The 16,417-nt window shown below is 38.8% G+C and overlaps 1 protein-coding gene across 2 annotated transcripts in view; it reads left to right on the plus strand.

Moving 5' to 3' along the window:
* Positions 1–16,417, plus strand: part of DIP2B (disco interacting protein 2 homolog B) — a 222,341-nt gene that overhangs the window by 139,967 nt on the left and 65,957 nt on the right. The window contains exons 5-7 of one of the 2 annotated variants that reach the window (XM_036098925.2): positions 10,316–10,528; positions 13,801–13,956; positions 14,426–14,548. In XM_036098925.2, coding sequence (XP_035954818.1) covers positions 10,316–10,528; positions 13,801–13,956; positions 14,426–14,548 — 492 coding nt within the window. The remainder of the gene's footprint in view (positions 1–10,315; positions 10,529–13,800; positions 13,957–14,425; positions 14,549–16,417) is intronic. The other variant, XM_036098926.2, reaches the window with a different exon arrangement.

Consider the following 16,417-nt stretch of genomic DNA (forward strand, 5'->3'; position numbering starts at 1 on the left):
TAAGCTCGGCTTTTTCCTTTCTGAGGTAGGAGCTGGAACTCTCCTCATCATCCCAGGTGTATAAGAGTACACACAGAAGGTGGCAGGTGTCGATAGTTACGTTGTAAATGACATACAAAAAAGAGGTCTTAAGAGTAAAGCTTTTTTTTTTTAATGTCCTTCTGAATTTCCGGCATTTCCTTGATGTAACCCCCGAACTCATGTAGTCATAAATAAACACAGGCCAAAGCTTAGGGCCTAAAAAAATCCTTCTGTGGTTTAATAGCTATTTTCGTTGACATCTAAAATATGACCCATAGTCATACATTTCTTTAACAAATTTGTACTCCTATATCAGATGCTTTGTCTCTACAGATAAGTGCATTTGGGACAAAATTTTATGTGTCATTAAAGACAATGTGAGAGCAGTCATGCAAAGTTTTAATTGATCTGAAAAACATATGTAAGTGTATTTGTGTATGTGTTAATATATTTTGTATACATTTATATATTTTTAAGAACCCACTTTTTATAATGGGTTCATGAGATCAGCGAGAACTAAGTGTCTCCACCCCATTCTCATTCCCCAGACTTGGAATCTATAACCCTGCTAAAGTAAATTTAGGAGTTTTAACTTGCTATTTGAGAAACAACTGGAACAACTTTAAGTTGTGTTGTCTATTTAGAATCTTTCCCAAAGTTCCTAAAAACCTTAAAATTTTTAAGTGAAATCCCAGACAAGATCTCCATGTAGGCCTCTGAGATTAAACATAATAAATCTATTTCAGAGCCTCAATGTAGTATCTGTCTACTGTCCTCTTACTGGTAATGAAATCTTTAGGGAAACATTTTTTCCCTGTAGTTTTGGTCTAAAGGACTTACCATATCTTTGGGGAGAAGGTTACATTGTCGTGATTGACTTTGATTCACAGCTCTCAAGTTGAGCTATTTACACTGATCCTGTTCCCTGGTCTGGGTTCATATTAATAGTTTTCTCCTAGGTTTTGGCTAACTTCTCAGAGCATTTGGGTGTGCTGAGGGCTCATTAACTGTGTGTGCTTTTTTTTCTTTACATCTGTGGTGTCAATATGTTTGAAAGAGAAATAGCTTTGTGGCTTCAAGTGTTTCTCAAAATGTAACACAGGATACCTCTAGCAGACCTTCACAATAAGACATTTTGTGTCTGTAATGGTGCATACTTCCAGCCCATTCATTCAAAATCTTGGATAGTTTCCCTTCCACATTGGTATAGCACCAGTGGGTCCTGGTGGACAAAGGGGGCTCTCAGTTTAGTAGCTATTCCTTGTTGGCAGATTCTGCTGCAGCGCGGCTGAGGGTTCAATTGTAATAAATGGCAAAGGGTAGGGAGCAACATGACAGGCAGTTCTTAGAAACAATCCTCTCCATAGCTGTATTAAAGAAATGCAGTTTCAGAGTAAATAGTCTGCTCTCATGGCCTCGGGTTAAATGTGAGAGTGCAGCAAAGGATCTTGAGAATGCTCAGAAGGAATGGAAACCTTTTTTATCCCCTTACAAAAGTCACTGCCTGAGGGGAATTTACCAACTCCAGAAACAAGTCATGGCTATTCATTGCTGAATGAGACCACAGTCCTTTGGAATTCACTACAGTCTTCTGGATCTCTAAACACTAATGTTCTACTCTGTCTACAGCCTTAAAGATGTGGCATAACTTTCCTGATCACCTTATGTGTCTTGATAATTTCATGATTATAAAGATATAAAGGTCTCTCCTAAGACCTTTATTCAGCAGAGCAGAGTAATAAAAAGGTTTCCCATCCATTTATCTCCAGATCCAGGGATCTCTGAATAGCATATGAGAAACCTTACTGTACTGTCAGGGACATGAACGTTGTCAAACAGAAGAGGAATTCTCCCATCATGAAGAAATGTTGAGCGCACCCTACAGAGTGATTTCTCACATGGCCCCCACATGGAGCTAGATCTTGATGCTCTCATTCTGCAGTTACGCACATGCCCGTGTCTAGCGTGATGTGGTGTGGAAGAACTGTACCATAAGGCCTCCATCAGTACTTTTCATTTTAGGGAATGGAATTTGCTGTCCCCATGTTAGGATTCAGATTTCATTCTCTCCAAGCTTCTGAGAGCCACTGCTGAGAGACTTGGCTGTCTCCTGTTCCTATTGCAATTTAATCCGATGTCACTGGCTCCCTCTAACCCAGGGATGGCAGGTAGGGTTTATCTCACGTATTTCCTCTGATAGCCCCTGAAACACTGAAGTTCAGAAGAATGCTGAGGCTGCCCTCAGGGTTGGGGAGGTGGAAGAGGATGGACATAAATTATTGCTGGTGATGGGCGTTTTTTTTTTTTTTTAAAGACTTTGGGAAGTTCTGGGCAACTATAAAAATGACGTTGCCTTGGCACTCTTTCTAGAAAAGTTGTACTACCCTTGCAGAGCAAAACCAGCCTCAGATTTCATAGTAATTTAGTCGTGTTGCCCTTTGTGCGCTGTGTGAGCAGTCACGCCACACCCCACAAAGTGGGTTTGCTGTAAGGTGCGCACTGTGAACATGCTGTCCTGTGGGAGCCCAGCACCTGGGATCCCTGCGAGAGTGCATGAGCCACCGGGCTTCTTTGGGAGGCATCCAACATATAACTGTTGGAATTGCTGAACCGATGAAATTTTAGAGATATTTTGGGAAGGATTTAATAAAAGGATTTAGTAAGTAGAATATGCCATAAATCTTGGCCTTATTCATAGTATTATATGGAATGGAAAATACGATAAATAGTTGGCATGGGAAATAATTGGCCTTTGTTCTTCTATCATTCACAAATAATAAAATAGCAGTCAACCTAAAATTTGCTTATTGATATGTACACTTATTTCTGTCTTATGGACTGGAAAATTTAAATTCTCCATGTTGGTAGCAAACTACGGTTCTTTTAGTGCCTGTGGCCTTTTTCAGAGTCTTTTAGACTGCTTGAATTACTGCCATCCAGTTCCCTTTATGTGCTGAAATCATTTACTAATGTCATGAGGCAATTACCTCAGCTCTTTCTTTGTAGGGGTTCTTTGTGTAATGCTCTTTCTCATTCATACCGATAAACACAATGCAAAAACTGCAGCATACATTGTTTTCCCATCTAAATTTTTTCTCCACCCTTGTGGACTTACCCTGTGCTGCATTCTAAGGGTACTTGGATGACCAAACAGACCACAGAATGACCCCAAAACACAGTAAGCTATTTCAGCTGGCTTGGGTAGAATGAATTTAGACATCTGTCCCACACAGGGCCCTGCTTGAAAGTGACTACAGAAGTAATTCATGGGACCAGACAAGGAGAAATTTACCTCTCTGCATTTCTCTATATGATAGTGATGCCCATGAACAGACTTGGGATATTGTTATATACTTCTAACATACTTTAATAATGCTTTATAGAATTACAGTACATTACAGTACAAAAGGGACTTTCACGTGGCTTTCACAATGGCTGCCCTGCCTCATTTGCTCCTCATAGCCACTCTGACATAGAAAGGGCAGATTTCTGTAGAGATGAGGAAACAAACAGGTTCGTAGTCACTAAGGGATTTGCCCCAGGTCAAGCAGCACAATTATGTATCAGACTCAAGTCTTCTTGATTTTGTTTTTTTACTCTACCAAAGTATCATGTTTGGGAGATCGTTTTTACTTAATTGATACTCAGTTTCCTTAGAATAATGGGTATTATTCTAAGCAAATTGAATAGCTCTTGCCTTCTGAGAGCTTATAGCCCCAAACATTCTAGTTAGTTAATTTAAACTCAAAAGAGAACACTTGTCTGAATTACCAACTTGGGGAGTTTTCCCCAAATATTCCATTTTTATTCTGCAAAATAAACAGAATTGGCAAATCAGACCCCTATAAAATGTGCTCTAATTAATAGACTTGGATCATGTTAATAGCATACTTTAATTTATGGTATGGGTTATGAGCATTGGTCTGCAGTTGCTTGGGAGACCAGTAAATATTCAGTATTCTTTAAGCCAAAACACAATAAAAACCCACTCTGTCAGATTGAATTTGTTTATTCCAATGGCTGATTATAAAATTTAAGGCTTCCAGTAAAACTAATTTCATAGTTACCATTTATTGAGTACCCTCTGTTTACTAGTCAAAGGGCTAAGTGCTTAGCATATATTTTTTCCTTTTTTTTTCTCGACAGTCCCCTATCTCATTTTACAAATGAGAAAACAGGTTTAGAGAAGCTCAATTACTTGCCCAGACTTCTGTTTCTATCTGTGTAGTCAGTTAGATAATCTGAAAATTCTCTCCTAGAACAGGGAAAAGAAAACTTCCCTTTAGAAATGCTAGATAGACTATAATCAGTTTCCTTTTAAATACATACAGGAACAAGAGAGGGAGAGAACAGTCACTGAACATCAGAGTGCTGAGATGGTGCTCACTTTCCCTGCCCTGGGGAGCAGGGAGGTAGGAAACAAGGGGCCTAAATTTAATTACTATAAGGATAGAAAAGATAAAACCTTGAACCTATATAAGAAGTTAGAGGTTGGGGGCGCCTGGCTGGCTCAGTCAGTAGAACATGTGACTCTTGATCTTGGGGTTGTGAGTTTGAGCCCCACGGGGGGCGTAGAGCTTACTTAAAAAAAAATAATAAGGTGGGAGGTTGGAAGTGAGATCCCTGGAGGGGCTTACATCTTCAGCAGAAGAGTGAACTAGAAAAAATTAACATGCCAGCAAAAGATGTCAAGAAAGCTTGCCTTGCGCCTGGCCTTGGGATAACAGGGGCTCTGACCTTCCCTAAGAATTTGGGGTCAAGTGGGTTCAAGCTTTGAGTTTCACTGTACTGCCTGGTAAGAACTGACTAACATTAAAAAATGGTCTTTGGGCTGATGGTAACCTTGGGACACAAAGAGTTTCTGCAAGGATACAACCTCAACCCAGGAACTTAGGATTCCCAGGGATAAAGATCCACTGAATTTTGTGAGCAAACAGTCCAAAAATAGAAAACACCATGGGAGAGAATCAATAGAAAAAGAACAACAACAGCAAACAGCAAAATTAGATCCTTAAGAACTGATTTGCCCAAGATCTCTCAGTGGCAGAGCTAAGATCAGAATTCAGAGCAGTCTGACCTAAAAAGCCCATTCTCTAAACCACTTGGCATATTGCCTCTCCTTCTACCATAGTGTCAAGTAAATATTTTGTGGTAAATCTGGAGCTCCAGCAATTGTTGCATGGTTGACCTAACTTTTCAAATAGGTAGTAAGTTAAAAAAAAAAAAAAATCTCTTTTCTTACCTCAATATAGTTGACCCAGGAGCAACACAGTTTGAACTGTGTGGGTCCACTTTTATGTGGATTTTTTTACAGTACAGTAAATGTATTGCTCTTCCTTAACGATTTTCTTAATAACATTTTCTTTTCTCTAGCTTACTTTATTGTAAGAATACAGTATATAATACATATAATACATGAAATATGTGTTGAAACAAACCAAAAAAAAAAAAAAAAAAGAAATACGTGTTGACTATATAATCAGTAAGGCTTCTGGTCAAGAGTAGGCTATTAGTAAAGTTTTGGGTGAGTCAAAAGTTATACGTGGACTTTCCACCATGCATGGGGCCAGTGCATCTAACCCCTGTGTTTGTTCAAGGGGCAACAGTATTATTTGTAATATTAATTGATTTTGTGAACTGTTTTTTCATAGACATGGGAAAATACCTAGAAAAACAGTGTTCGGAGGTCCCTTATAGGTACAGCGACCCTGGAGTAATTATTGACAGCGAGTACCCCTTCTCAGAAGGGTTCCAATTTGGACAGTCATGGTCAGGCAATTCATGCCAGTCAGAAGTCATTCACCAACTGTCCTACGAGTTGTTTCCTTTTCCTTGTTCTTTGAAGCTCCTATTTCTTGGCCTAGCTTATGTGGTATATTTTGTAGTCATTGTTAGGATAAGATCTTTCTTTCAGTGAATCTTGACCTAGCTACTGTTCTAAGCTGATGTCTGGGCCTGATTGTGGTGTCAGCAGTCAGAACCCAGTGGCAGGCACTGTCTTTCCAGGAGCGTGTCCAGCTGGTACAGTGGCCCTCGGGTAGGGCAGCTGGATGGAGATGTTACCATCCTCTCAGCGAGGTGCCATTTTCACCCCCATAGATCTTTTTAAATTCGTTCTTCTTACAGCTTTATTGAATTATAATCCACGTGCAATAAACATACTTAAAGTATATATTTTGCTAAGTTTTGACATAGCAAAGCTGTGAAACCGTCACCACAATTAAGAAAATGAACATTATCCATCATCCCCCCCCACCAAATTTCCTCATAATCCCTTTGTAATCCTACTTCTCTTCCTCCCCATGATCTGCTTTCTGTCACTATACATTAGTTTGTATTTTCTAGAATTTCATATAAATAGAATCATGTAAATAGAATTGTACTTTTTTTGGGCAAGGGAGGTCTGTCGTATTCTACTTGGCATAATTATTTTGAGATTCATCCATGTTGTGTATATCGGAGGTTCATTCCTCTTTATTGCTGAATAGTAGTCTGTCAAATACATATACCACGATTTCTTTGTCCTTTCAGTTCTTGATGGACATTTGGGTGCTTTCCAGTTTTTACCTGTTACAAATAAAGCTGCTATGAACATTCACATACAAGTCCTTGTATATTTTCATTTCTCTTGGGTAGATAACCGAGGAGTAGATTGGATGGATTATGCCATTAGTAGGTGGAATGGGTAGGTGTTTAAACTTTTCAAATAAACATTTTTAGGTATCATAGATCTGTTTTCTGCCAAGAAGAAGGAAGTCATTTCCACTCATGGCTAACAACTAAAAGTGCTACAACAGTTAAAGGCAGTAAATTCAGGACTTTCCTTCCCTTAAAATCAACAAGCTAATTGTTACGTGTTTTCTAATTGGTTATAAATGAATTTTAGGCTTCTGGTTATCAGTATAAAATGGTGCCATGTTAAAAATCACACCGGCTATAAACTGAAGGGCAAACCATGTTTTAAAAATCGTTTTCTCTTCTGTAGGACCTATGGTATTCATCTTACATAAAAGTAGAGTTGGCAAGGAACTTGATGGATAAGAGTTGTGAGTTCATGTTCAACCGGAGCAGAATCAGTGGGAAAATAACTTTATTACTATTAAATCTTGCCCAGATTTCTTCTAATCCACAGCAGTTTCCTGGGTGATAGCTATTTGACAAACCCAAAAAACTACCAAATAAACATATAAATATTTAAGGGAGCTCATTTTTATTTCTTAAAAGATATAATGTTCTGTGTGGTCTTAGTAGGCAATCCGCCGGAAGCTTTGCACAGCCAGTTTTGTGCTGGTGAGCTAACGTAGGGTGGATTATTTGGGGGGGAGGAGGGGGACTAAGTTTACTGGCCACCTGCTATGTGCTGGCACTGCTGGGGGTGCCTTCTGGACGTTGTCTCATTCCGTGGTCTCCTGTTGCAGTTAGCACAAAGACCCTTAGCAGCCCAGTACTATCCACTGGTCCAGCCTCATCTTTCGTCAGTGTAGCATCCTGTGCTTGAGCTAGTCCTATTGCTTTCAGATCTTCCAGTGTGCCTTTTCTGTCCCCTCCCAGCATCCTCGCATGCTGTTCCCTCTCCCTGACTCTTTGCTCCCCCGCCCCCCAGTGGCCCTCAGAACCAATAGCTACTTACCTTTCTGGGCTGCCTGGGTTTAGGGCTCACTTCCTTGGGTGCCTGCACTGTGTAAGACTCTAAGTCCTATTAGAATAGGGACGTATCTTCCTTGTTCACCATTTTATTCCTGCCAACTAGTGTAGCGCTTCGTGGTATTTGTTGAAGGGATGAACGAGCAAACCTTCTCAGATGGATAATTTTATCCCCAAGTCACATAGCTTGTGAGGGGCAGACCCCAGAGTTCAAATGGAAGACAGACACCAAAGCCATGTTTTTTCCAGCCCACAGTTGTAGTCACTAAACACTCAGGAGGACTGGCAGGCAAACAAGGTAATTGAATTGAAACAATACACCTAATTACATAATTGATCCAATATAGAAACATAGTGAAGCCAATTTTCCATAAACCTAATCATGAAAATACTGGTTTTACTATCTCCTGAAAATTGGGTTATTCTGATTTTAGACTTAACACAGTTTAAAATAAATGATCCAGTAAGGACAGCCTGTAAATCCAGTGGAGTTTGTGGGATCCCGAGATGTATGACCCTGAAAGTACTTTGTTCTTAGGGTCAGATTCACCTGTCCCATGCCACCCGCCCAGTCATCTTTTCTTTAGCATGTTTATAAAGACAGAAATCTCTGCCCTCCAAGGTATACCGTTAAAATGTTGGAATATTTTTTGGGAATGATACAAACCTCTTTGCTTGAATAAAAAGCTACAGATGCTGTTATTTTTCTTTCTCTATATTTTCCTTAAGTCACTCTCCTTTTGCATTATAGATCTCTTTCCCCTTTAAAGAACCTCATCGATGTATCCTTTGGGGTCTGACCACTGTTTACCTTTCCAGCCTCATCTTTTGCCCCTTACACCTCAAAGTCTTTACTCCATTTACATAGAAGTTCTTGAAATCCTTGACTAAGATTGGTGCCCCTCTTGTGAAACCCTTTGCTTACCCTGTTTCTTAGCATCCTTTGTATTCTTGTGAGATAGTCCGTGGGATTGTGTCTCCTGTACTGGACCATAAGCCTTTTTTAGGGCACTGTCTCATAAGAACATATACATCTCAGAATCCCCAGAACCTGACATAGTTTCCAGCACGTATTGTAGTTATGTAGTAGATTGTAAAAATAATTAGTCTTGGGCCTCATATCTCCTTCAATATGAGATAATAAGTTGGAAGTGGTTCAGAGCACGAAGCCAGGATATAGTCATTATTTTAACTTCCTTGCTTGCTCTGGACCTGCAAAATTTGGCTTCTAGGTTAAATTAGTCTTTTGTGGTTCAAATTTCCATTGTGGAGTGCTAGCAGCATTCTAGCCCTGTTATCTCTTTGGCTCTTTGTGTTTTTGTTTTTTTAATTATTTTATTTTTAAGTAATCTCTATACCCAACATAGGGTTTGAACTTACAACCCTGAGATCGAGAGTTGCATGCCCTACGTGAGCCAGCCAGGCAGCCCTCTCTCTGGCTTTTTGAACCAAAGCAGAACGCATACCTACAGTTTCCCCTGAGTTAGAGTGTTCAGCAGGACTAACCACAGAGTGTTTAATTTTTTTAAAAATTGAATGAAATTCAGTCCACAGGCCGTTAATTATAACCCCCTAAATCATGTCGAAGGATTTGTTTCAGATCAGACCAAATGCCCCTTTAACTTGTATGCCTCTAAGCTGAGAGCCTGGAAATAAATTCCTGACTTCTGCTTCCCTCGGCTATCCTATATTTGGTTGAACTTTTCCTTTTTTATTTTTCTCAACATGGTTTTCTAATTTAGGCCTTATTTTCCTGAAGTCAGAGCCAGGCCAAATACAGGCATCAGTAAATTTCTCACAGTTCTTCTCTGAGAATTAAGGAGAGCCATACAGATCAGGGTTGTCTGCTGTCATGTTTGAAAAGCTTACGTGTGCTGAGTGACCACTTTTCCTCTAAAACCATGAATGCCTCCAGGCTAAGCACTGTTTCTAACTCCATTTCTAGTTCCCCAGCAGCTAACTCACTGTTAGACACTTAAGTTGTTGTTAACAAAAGTAAGTTTTTATATCACCCTATCAAGATCATTTCCTTTTGAGTAGACACTAATTAATAAGTACTTGTCAGAATCAGTGTAGCAACCTATCACAAGGTTCTCTAATTAAGAGGTTGAGGAAGATATATAAGCACTTCAGTATTACTTGAATATAAGTAGATAAGCCAGAAGAATTTAGATCCTGGTTAAGTTCAGAACAGAGAAGCAGTGAATGAAGTTTAAATATTCTAAAAGGGATTTTTTAAGAACTTAAAATTACTTACAGATTTAGGCTGTTTTATTTTTGCAGGTTTTGTCCATAGACCTTTCCTTGAGATTCTTGAGAAACTTTACATACTAATCTACCTTAAGAATGTGAATAGAGGCGCCTGGGTGGCTCAGTTGGTTAAGCATCCCACTCTTGATTTTGGCTCAGATCATGATCTCAGGGTTGTGATATCAAGCCCTGCATTGGGCTCCATGCTGGGCTTGGAGCCTCCTTAGGATTCTCTCTCTCCCTCTCCCCCCATCCCCCCCAAATCTCTCTGTCTCTCTAAAAAAAAAAAAGTGCAAATATTTTGCTGGTGTCAAAATTGAATGTGTGATCAATGAGCAAGAACTGAAAGGTCTCTGTTCTAGGCAGGATCGAGAACTTCTTTTTTTCTAATTCCACACAGACACGTCTTCGGCCTCTGAGGATGAGGGCTCTCTGAGACGCCAAGCTGCGCTCTCTGCTGCCTTGCAACAAAGCTTACAGAATGCTGAGTCCTGGATCAACCGTTCAATTCAGGGATCGTCCACTTCTTCATCCGCATCTTCTACGCTGTCCCATGGAGAGGTCAAAGGAACCAGTGGGTCTCTAGCTGATGTATTTGCCAATACTCGAATAGGTAGGAGCTGGATCTACCCAAGAAGCTCAAATTATGTTCCATTTGGCTCCCAGCATCCAGGAAATAGTTTATGATTTGTATTAGGTTTTTCAGAGTGGCCTAAGAAAATCAGAACAAACATAACAGTTAATGGGGCAAAGAAGGAAACACCTGAAATACATTTGGAATGATAGGCATCATCTGCATTATTGGTGCATAGCATTGCCCACCTGAAGCCATAGCTATTTCCATAAGCAATACTCAAGCTGCAAGATATAACACCAGTCTTAATGTGGGTTTATCCCTGTTAGAGAATATTCCACGTATTAAAAGGTGTTAAACTATGTAACATCTTAGATTTTCCCAGGATTGTTATCTGTGTTTTCTCAAACAAAAACCCATAAAACCTGAACAAATTCTGCACTAAGACAGTATCAGTGAAGCCCTTTGTCTTTAGCATAAAGACTGGATTTATTGTCCTTGCTGCTGTGTTATTGCTACACCTGGGGCGTGCAGGCTGAGGATGTTGGTGCTCTGTGAGCTGCTGCCTGCTGCCGATGCGCCTGTATGGATTGTAGCTTTTGCTTGGCTCTGCTTTACGTTTCTGTGTGTGTTTTTTTAAGAGTTTGTGACATCTGCAGGTAAAGATACAGCTCAGATCTCTGCTGCTAAATTGGTTGGTACATATTGCACTAAGTAATGTGTTTTGAACATCATGTGTCTGTGGTGTCTTAGTTTTCGTATCAGTGACCTTTCTCTATTACCTTACATATATATATCTTTAATCTATTAATTGATTTCTGAAAAGAAAAACTTAGAAAATTTGTAATTCAAGCCCGTAATGAGTGAAGAACATAGCTACCTGGAGGGTATGATTGCCCACATTAAAAAGCTAAGTGCCAACAGCTGGTGCCTTGTCTTGCACTCTTGGCTCTGCCCTGTAATTCACTGAACCTCTTAAAGTAGCTACAGATGAGCACGCTCACCACCTCTTCTGTTTGGAAGGACAAGCAGCAGAGCCATGGTTGGGTCAGGTTTTATTTCCACATTTGTCTAAAAGAGAGCAATTTCAGTTATTAAAAATATTGTCCTTTTTTTTAATACTTTATTTATTTGACAGAGAGAGACACAGCGAGAGAGGGAACACAAGCAGGGGGAGTGGGAGAGGGAGAAGCAGGCTTCCCGCTGAGCAGGGAGCCTGATGTGGGGCTCCATCCTAGGACCCTGGGATCATGACCTGAGCAGAAGGCAGACCTAATCCCCAGTTAACTCTGTCTGGATTTTTTTAACAAGATGATTTCATCTGACCTTATATTTTTTCTCTTGCTTCTGCTAGTCTATGAAGTTTTTTGTTCAGGTACTCAGAGAAACTGTTTTATCTAACATATTGCCTTTTGGATGTTTGCTCTAACAGAAGCAATTCATCTTCCCAGTAGAAAAATTTGAAGGTACAAATAAAGATAATCTATAAAGCCATTTCCCATGGATAACACTTTAATGTGTCTCTTCCTAGATTTTTTTTGCATATGAATATGTAGGGTTTTGGTCCTTTTTACAAAAATGTAATTGTACTAAACATAGTGTTCATAACTTGCTCTTCTTAGCAGTGTATCACAAACATCTTTCAGATCATTAATATAGAATTATACTATATTTTTATGGTTTCAAAGTATGCCATTAAATGGTTATGCTTTGGCTTATTTAGCCATTCCCCTGTTTTGGACATTTAGCTAGTATCCAATTTTTTGTTATTGTAAAAACTGCTGGAAGGAACATCCTTGAACACACAACTTGGTGCGTTTGTCTGATTATTTCTTTAAGATATATTCCAAGTAAGTGGAATTGCTGGGTCAAACAAAAGTGCCTATTCTTAATGCTTTGTTACTTCATTATCCTACAGAAAGGTATACTGTAGTATACTTGTGCTAGTAGATTTAGAACTTTAAAAACTATTGAACTAGTAAGAGCAGACTTTTAGGGCATAGAGACCTTACTCCCAAACTTATTTTAGAAATTGTTTATATTATGCTTTTTGTCTTTTTTATAGTTTTGAGTGGCTTGTTGTTATTCTTGTGAATCATATATTTTACTTCCTCTAATTTTCATTTCCTTCTCCAGATGTTTTTCTAAGTTTTTTGTAACACATCCCTGTTGAATGGCTCTCCTCCAACTTATGTCATTCAGTTTCTCAGTATTAAGAATCCCTACATGAGGGCGCCTGGGTGGCTCAGTTGGTTAAGCGACTGCCTTCGGCTCAGGTCATGATCCTGGAGTCCCTGGATCGAGTCCCGCATCGGGCTCCCTGCTCGGCGAGGAGCCTGCTTCTCCCTCTAACCCTCCCCCCTCTCATGTACTCTCTCTCTCTCTCATTCTCGCTATCTCAAATAAATAAATAAATCTTTAAAAAAAAAAAAAAAAAAAAAAAAAAAAAAAAGAATCCCTACATGAAGCAGAGTACAATAACATTATTTAATCATGCTTCAATCAAGGGAAGAACCTTGTGTGTCAAGTAGATCCGAGGTTCTTGTGGATTATTTTATAAAAATTGGAAGTGGGCTTTATCTGGTTTTCTTCATCTGGAGACCTGAGGAATCTGACCCCACTCCCAAGACACTCCTTCCATTTTCAGTGGAAGAAGAAACATAGATAAGCCAACATAAACATGAAGAAATGCTTGAGACTAGAATATTAGTAGCATTATGACCATACTCACTTTGTTTTCATTTTGAAGTCACTCACAATTTTTATTCTATTATGATTATTAATATTGAATTTCTACCAGTCTTTCTGTGTAGGAAATGTTTTTCAGGAATATTTAATGTGTGATTTGCTCTTACTTAAGGCTATTCAAATTTTTTTTTTTTAATCTTTTTTTTTTTTTTTTTTTTTTATTTATTTGACAGAGAGAGAGAGAGACAGCTAGAGAGGGAACACAAGCAGGGGGAGTGGGAGAGGGAGAAGCAGGCTCCTGGCCGAGCAGGGAGTCCGATGCAGGGCTCGATCCCAGGACCCTGGGATCATGACCTGAGCCGAAGGCAGACGCTTAACGACTGAGCCACCCAGGCGCCCCAAGGCTATTCAAATTTTTAAAAATAATAATTTTGATATGCCCTTCCTTAACCTCTTGCCCTCTCATTATATCTTCCTAGTAGAATTTGATTTCAAAGGTTATTTTATAACAGTTGATGCCCTGTTTATGTAATTTTTTTCCTTGTTAAGAAACAACAAAAATTTAAAGAATTTTTTTATTGCTAATGTAATATGATTCTAAATTTTGTTTTCTCCCCTCTTAGAGAATTTCTCTGCTCCCCCTGATGTTACTACAACTACCTCTTCTTCATCGTCATCTTCCTCAATGCGCCCAGCAAATATTGATCTGCCCCCCTCGGGGATAGTTAAAGGCATGCACAAAGGATCCAGCAGGTCCAGCCTTATGGATACAGCTGATGGTAGGAGTTCTTTTGGGCAGCCAAATAGAGAATATTAGTTAGACTGGGAAAATTCACATCGTGAATAGCAGCGCCTGAGTGGTTGAGCAGAACTCCACTGCCCACGTGTCCCCTGGAGCACCCTCTTTTTCACCAGCCTGCCCTGTGGCAGCACTGTTACTTGTTCAGACAGTCTGCATTGTCAAAAGATAGCTCTGAATAAAAAACTGAGTATGGAAAAAAAAAATGCTATAAGTAAAAAAGAGGATTAGATGAAATCTGGAAGCAGGGTGTTAATAATAGCACCATATTTGTTCTGTGTTGTCATAAAACTTGTTATGTACATATTTGTACATTTCTGGCCCAGTTGAATTAGAGTAAGACTGAGCAAAAGCCAAATGTCATTAGAAATAAAAACTCCTAAGAGGATTGAGAAGCTGAGATAGCCCTAAAATCAATGAATTTTAACTTACTGTTTTTTCCCTTCTAGGTGTTCCTGTCAGTAGCAGAGTATCCACCAAAATCCAGCAGCTTCTCAACACTCTGAAACGACCCAAAAGACCTCCCTTAAAAGAATTTTTCGTGGATGACTCTGAAGAAATTGTGGAAGGTAGTAGTAATAATACTGAAGACATATATACCTTCAACAAACATATCTTAGGCAATTACTACATGTCAGGTACCGTAGGATTTAAAGGTGAACGAGGCAGCATTTTTGTTGAAAGAATTCGTAGTTCTCTGTTCTTCTTTCCCTAAGGATCATTTGTATTTCAGATCTCAGGTGCAAAATAAAGAGGGAGGAAGGGGAGAGAAAGGCAAAGAGATAACTATGGAGCATAGAGCTATCCTTGTAAAATATGCTCTTTGAAATTAGGAACTTTCCCAAATATAAAATTTTTTAAATTATTTACATTTTGCATTATTCTAGAATACACATGTCAAATTTGACCTCAAAAATTTGCCCAGTCGGAGACACTTGCAGATCTTATTGTCAGAGAGTTCTCCCTATTGTAACAGTCTTTCCCCTCCTTCCATCCCTGCCTTAATCCTTTCAAATAAAGTCTCTCCTTACAGGGAAAAAAAAAAAAAAAATTTGCCCAGTCTTTTTTGATACAACATAATCCTTTTGTTAAATCAGTCAGTCAACACGTATGTCTGCTTTTTACAGGACACTGTGGTAAATGGTGAAGAGTTCAAAGATTTATGAAAATAGAGCCACTCCTTCATATTGTTTACACATTAGATGTACTAAAATATATACACGTGAAAGCATAGTTTAGCCAGTAAGTATGTATCGACTAATACAACAGCTGGGAGAAGGGCAGAAATCAGTCCCATCTGTGTGGTTAGGGAGAGCTTCGTAGAGCAAGTGGTAATAGTGATTTCTTTATTTAATAATTTAACAGATATTTATGGATGAAATCATGTGATGTTTAGGATTTAATAGAAAGAATTGGGAGTTGAATGAGTAGGAGTATAGATGAAATGAAAGTGGCCGTTTGATAATTATTGAAGCTGGATGATGAACAGATCTACCTAACAAAAGGTTTTGTCAACAGAACTGAGCCTTGGTAGCTTTGTAGTTCATTTTCACATTCTGAGACTAATATAGTAGGCTTTCATCACTTTGGACGTGTTAATGGAACTAGGCATGTTAATAGACTAGATCTGGTCTTAGCCTACTTTATGCAGCCAGAAGCAACAGGCAACCTGACATATGAGGTTAAGATGACTTTATGTTTCTTTAGGAGTCACTAAACTCACTGAACTATGGACATCTTCCTACATACCCTGATATTCAAGATGCTCATACCAGTAATAGCCTCCCCAGTATTTCTAGCACTGTGTATTAACCAGGCAAATGAAGGTCAAGGTTTAATAGGAATCATACTTGAACAATTTTCATTGGCAGAATAGGACTAACAGCTTTCCACTAATTATAAATAGGCAACAGTTGCTTATTTAAATAATGATTATCTTTGGAAAAGTAAAGTATCCACATGTCTTTGGAAGCCTTTGAAAGAGTGTCCCCCAGGGTCTGCATTGAGGCCTAGTGGGTGGCAATAACGTACACACTTTTATGACCAGAAGACTATGCCTACCATATATACAGTCTGTCCATAAAAACAAAACTATTTAGAATCACACATATTTATTTTTTAATGAATATGGTGGTTTAGAGTCTGGGAATATATGAAGCAGAAGGGCAGCTGAAACGTTATATACCTAGGGCAGTGAATTGGAAAGTGAAACTATTTCATTAGTTTTATGTTAGTAGAAAAAAGAATCAAGACATTTTAAGTAAATTTCCCAAGTCTGTCATTAAGTTGAGCTATAAAATAAAAGTTATTTCATATTTCATTTGCCCATCTAATACTTGCTGCTTATTCTGTTTCTTTTCCTTTCTTTTTTTTATTTATTTATTTATTTATTTATTTAAAGATTTTATTTATTTATTTGAGAGAGAGAGTGAGAGAGAGAG

This window comes from Halichoerus grypus, chromosome 6, assembly GCF_964656455.1.
Source record: "Halichoerus grypus chromosome 6, mHalGry1.hap1.1, whole genome shotgun sequence".
Taxonomy (NCBI): Eukaryota; Metazoa; Chordata; class Mammalia; order Carnivora; family Phocidae; genus Halichoerus; species Halichoerus grypus.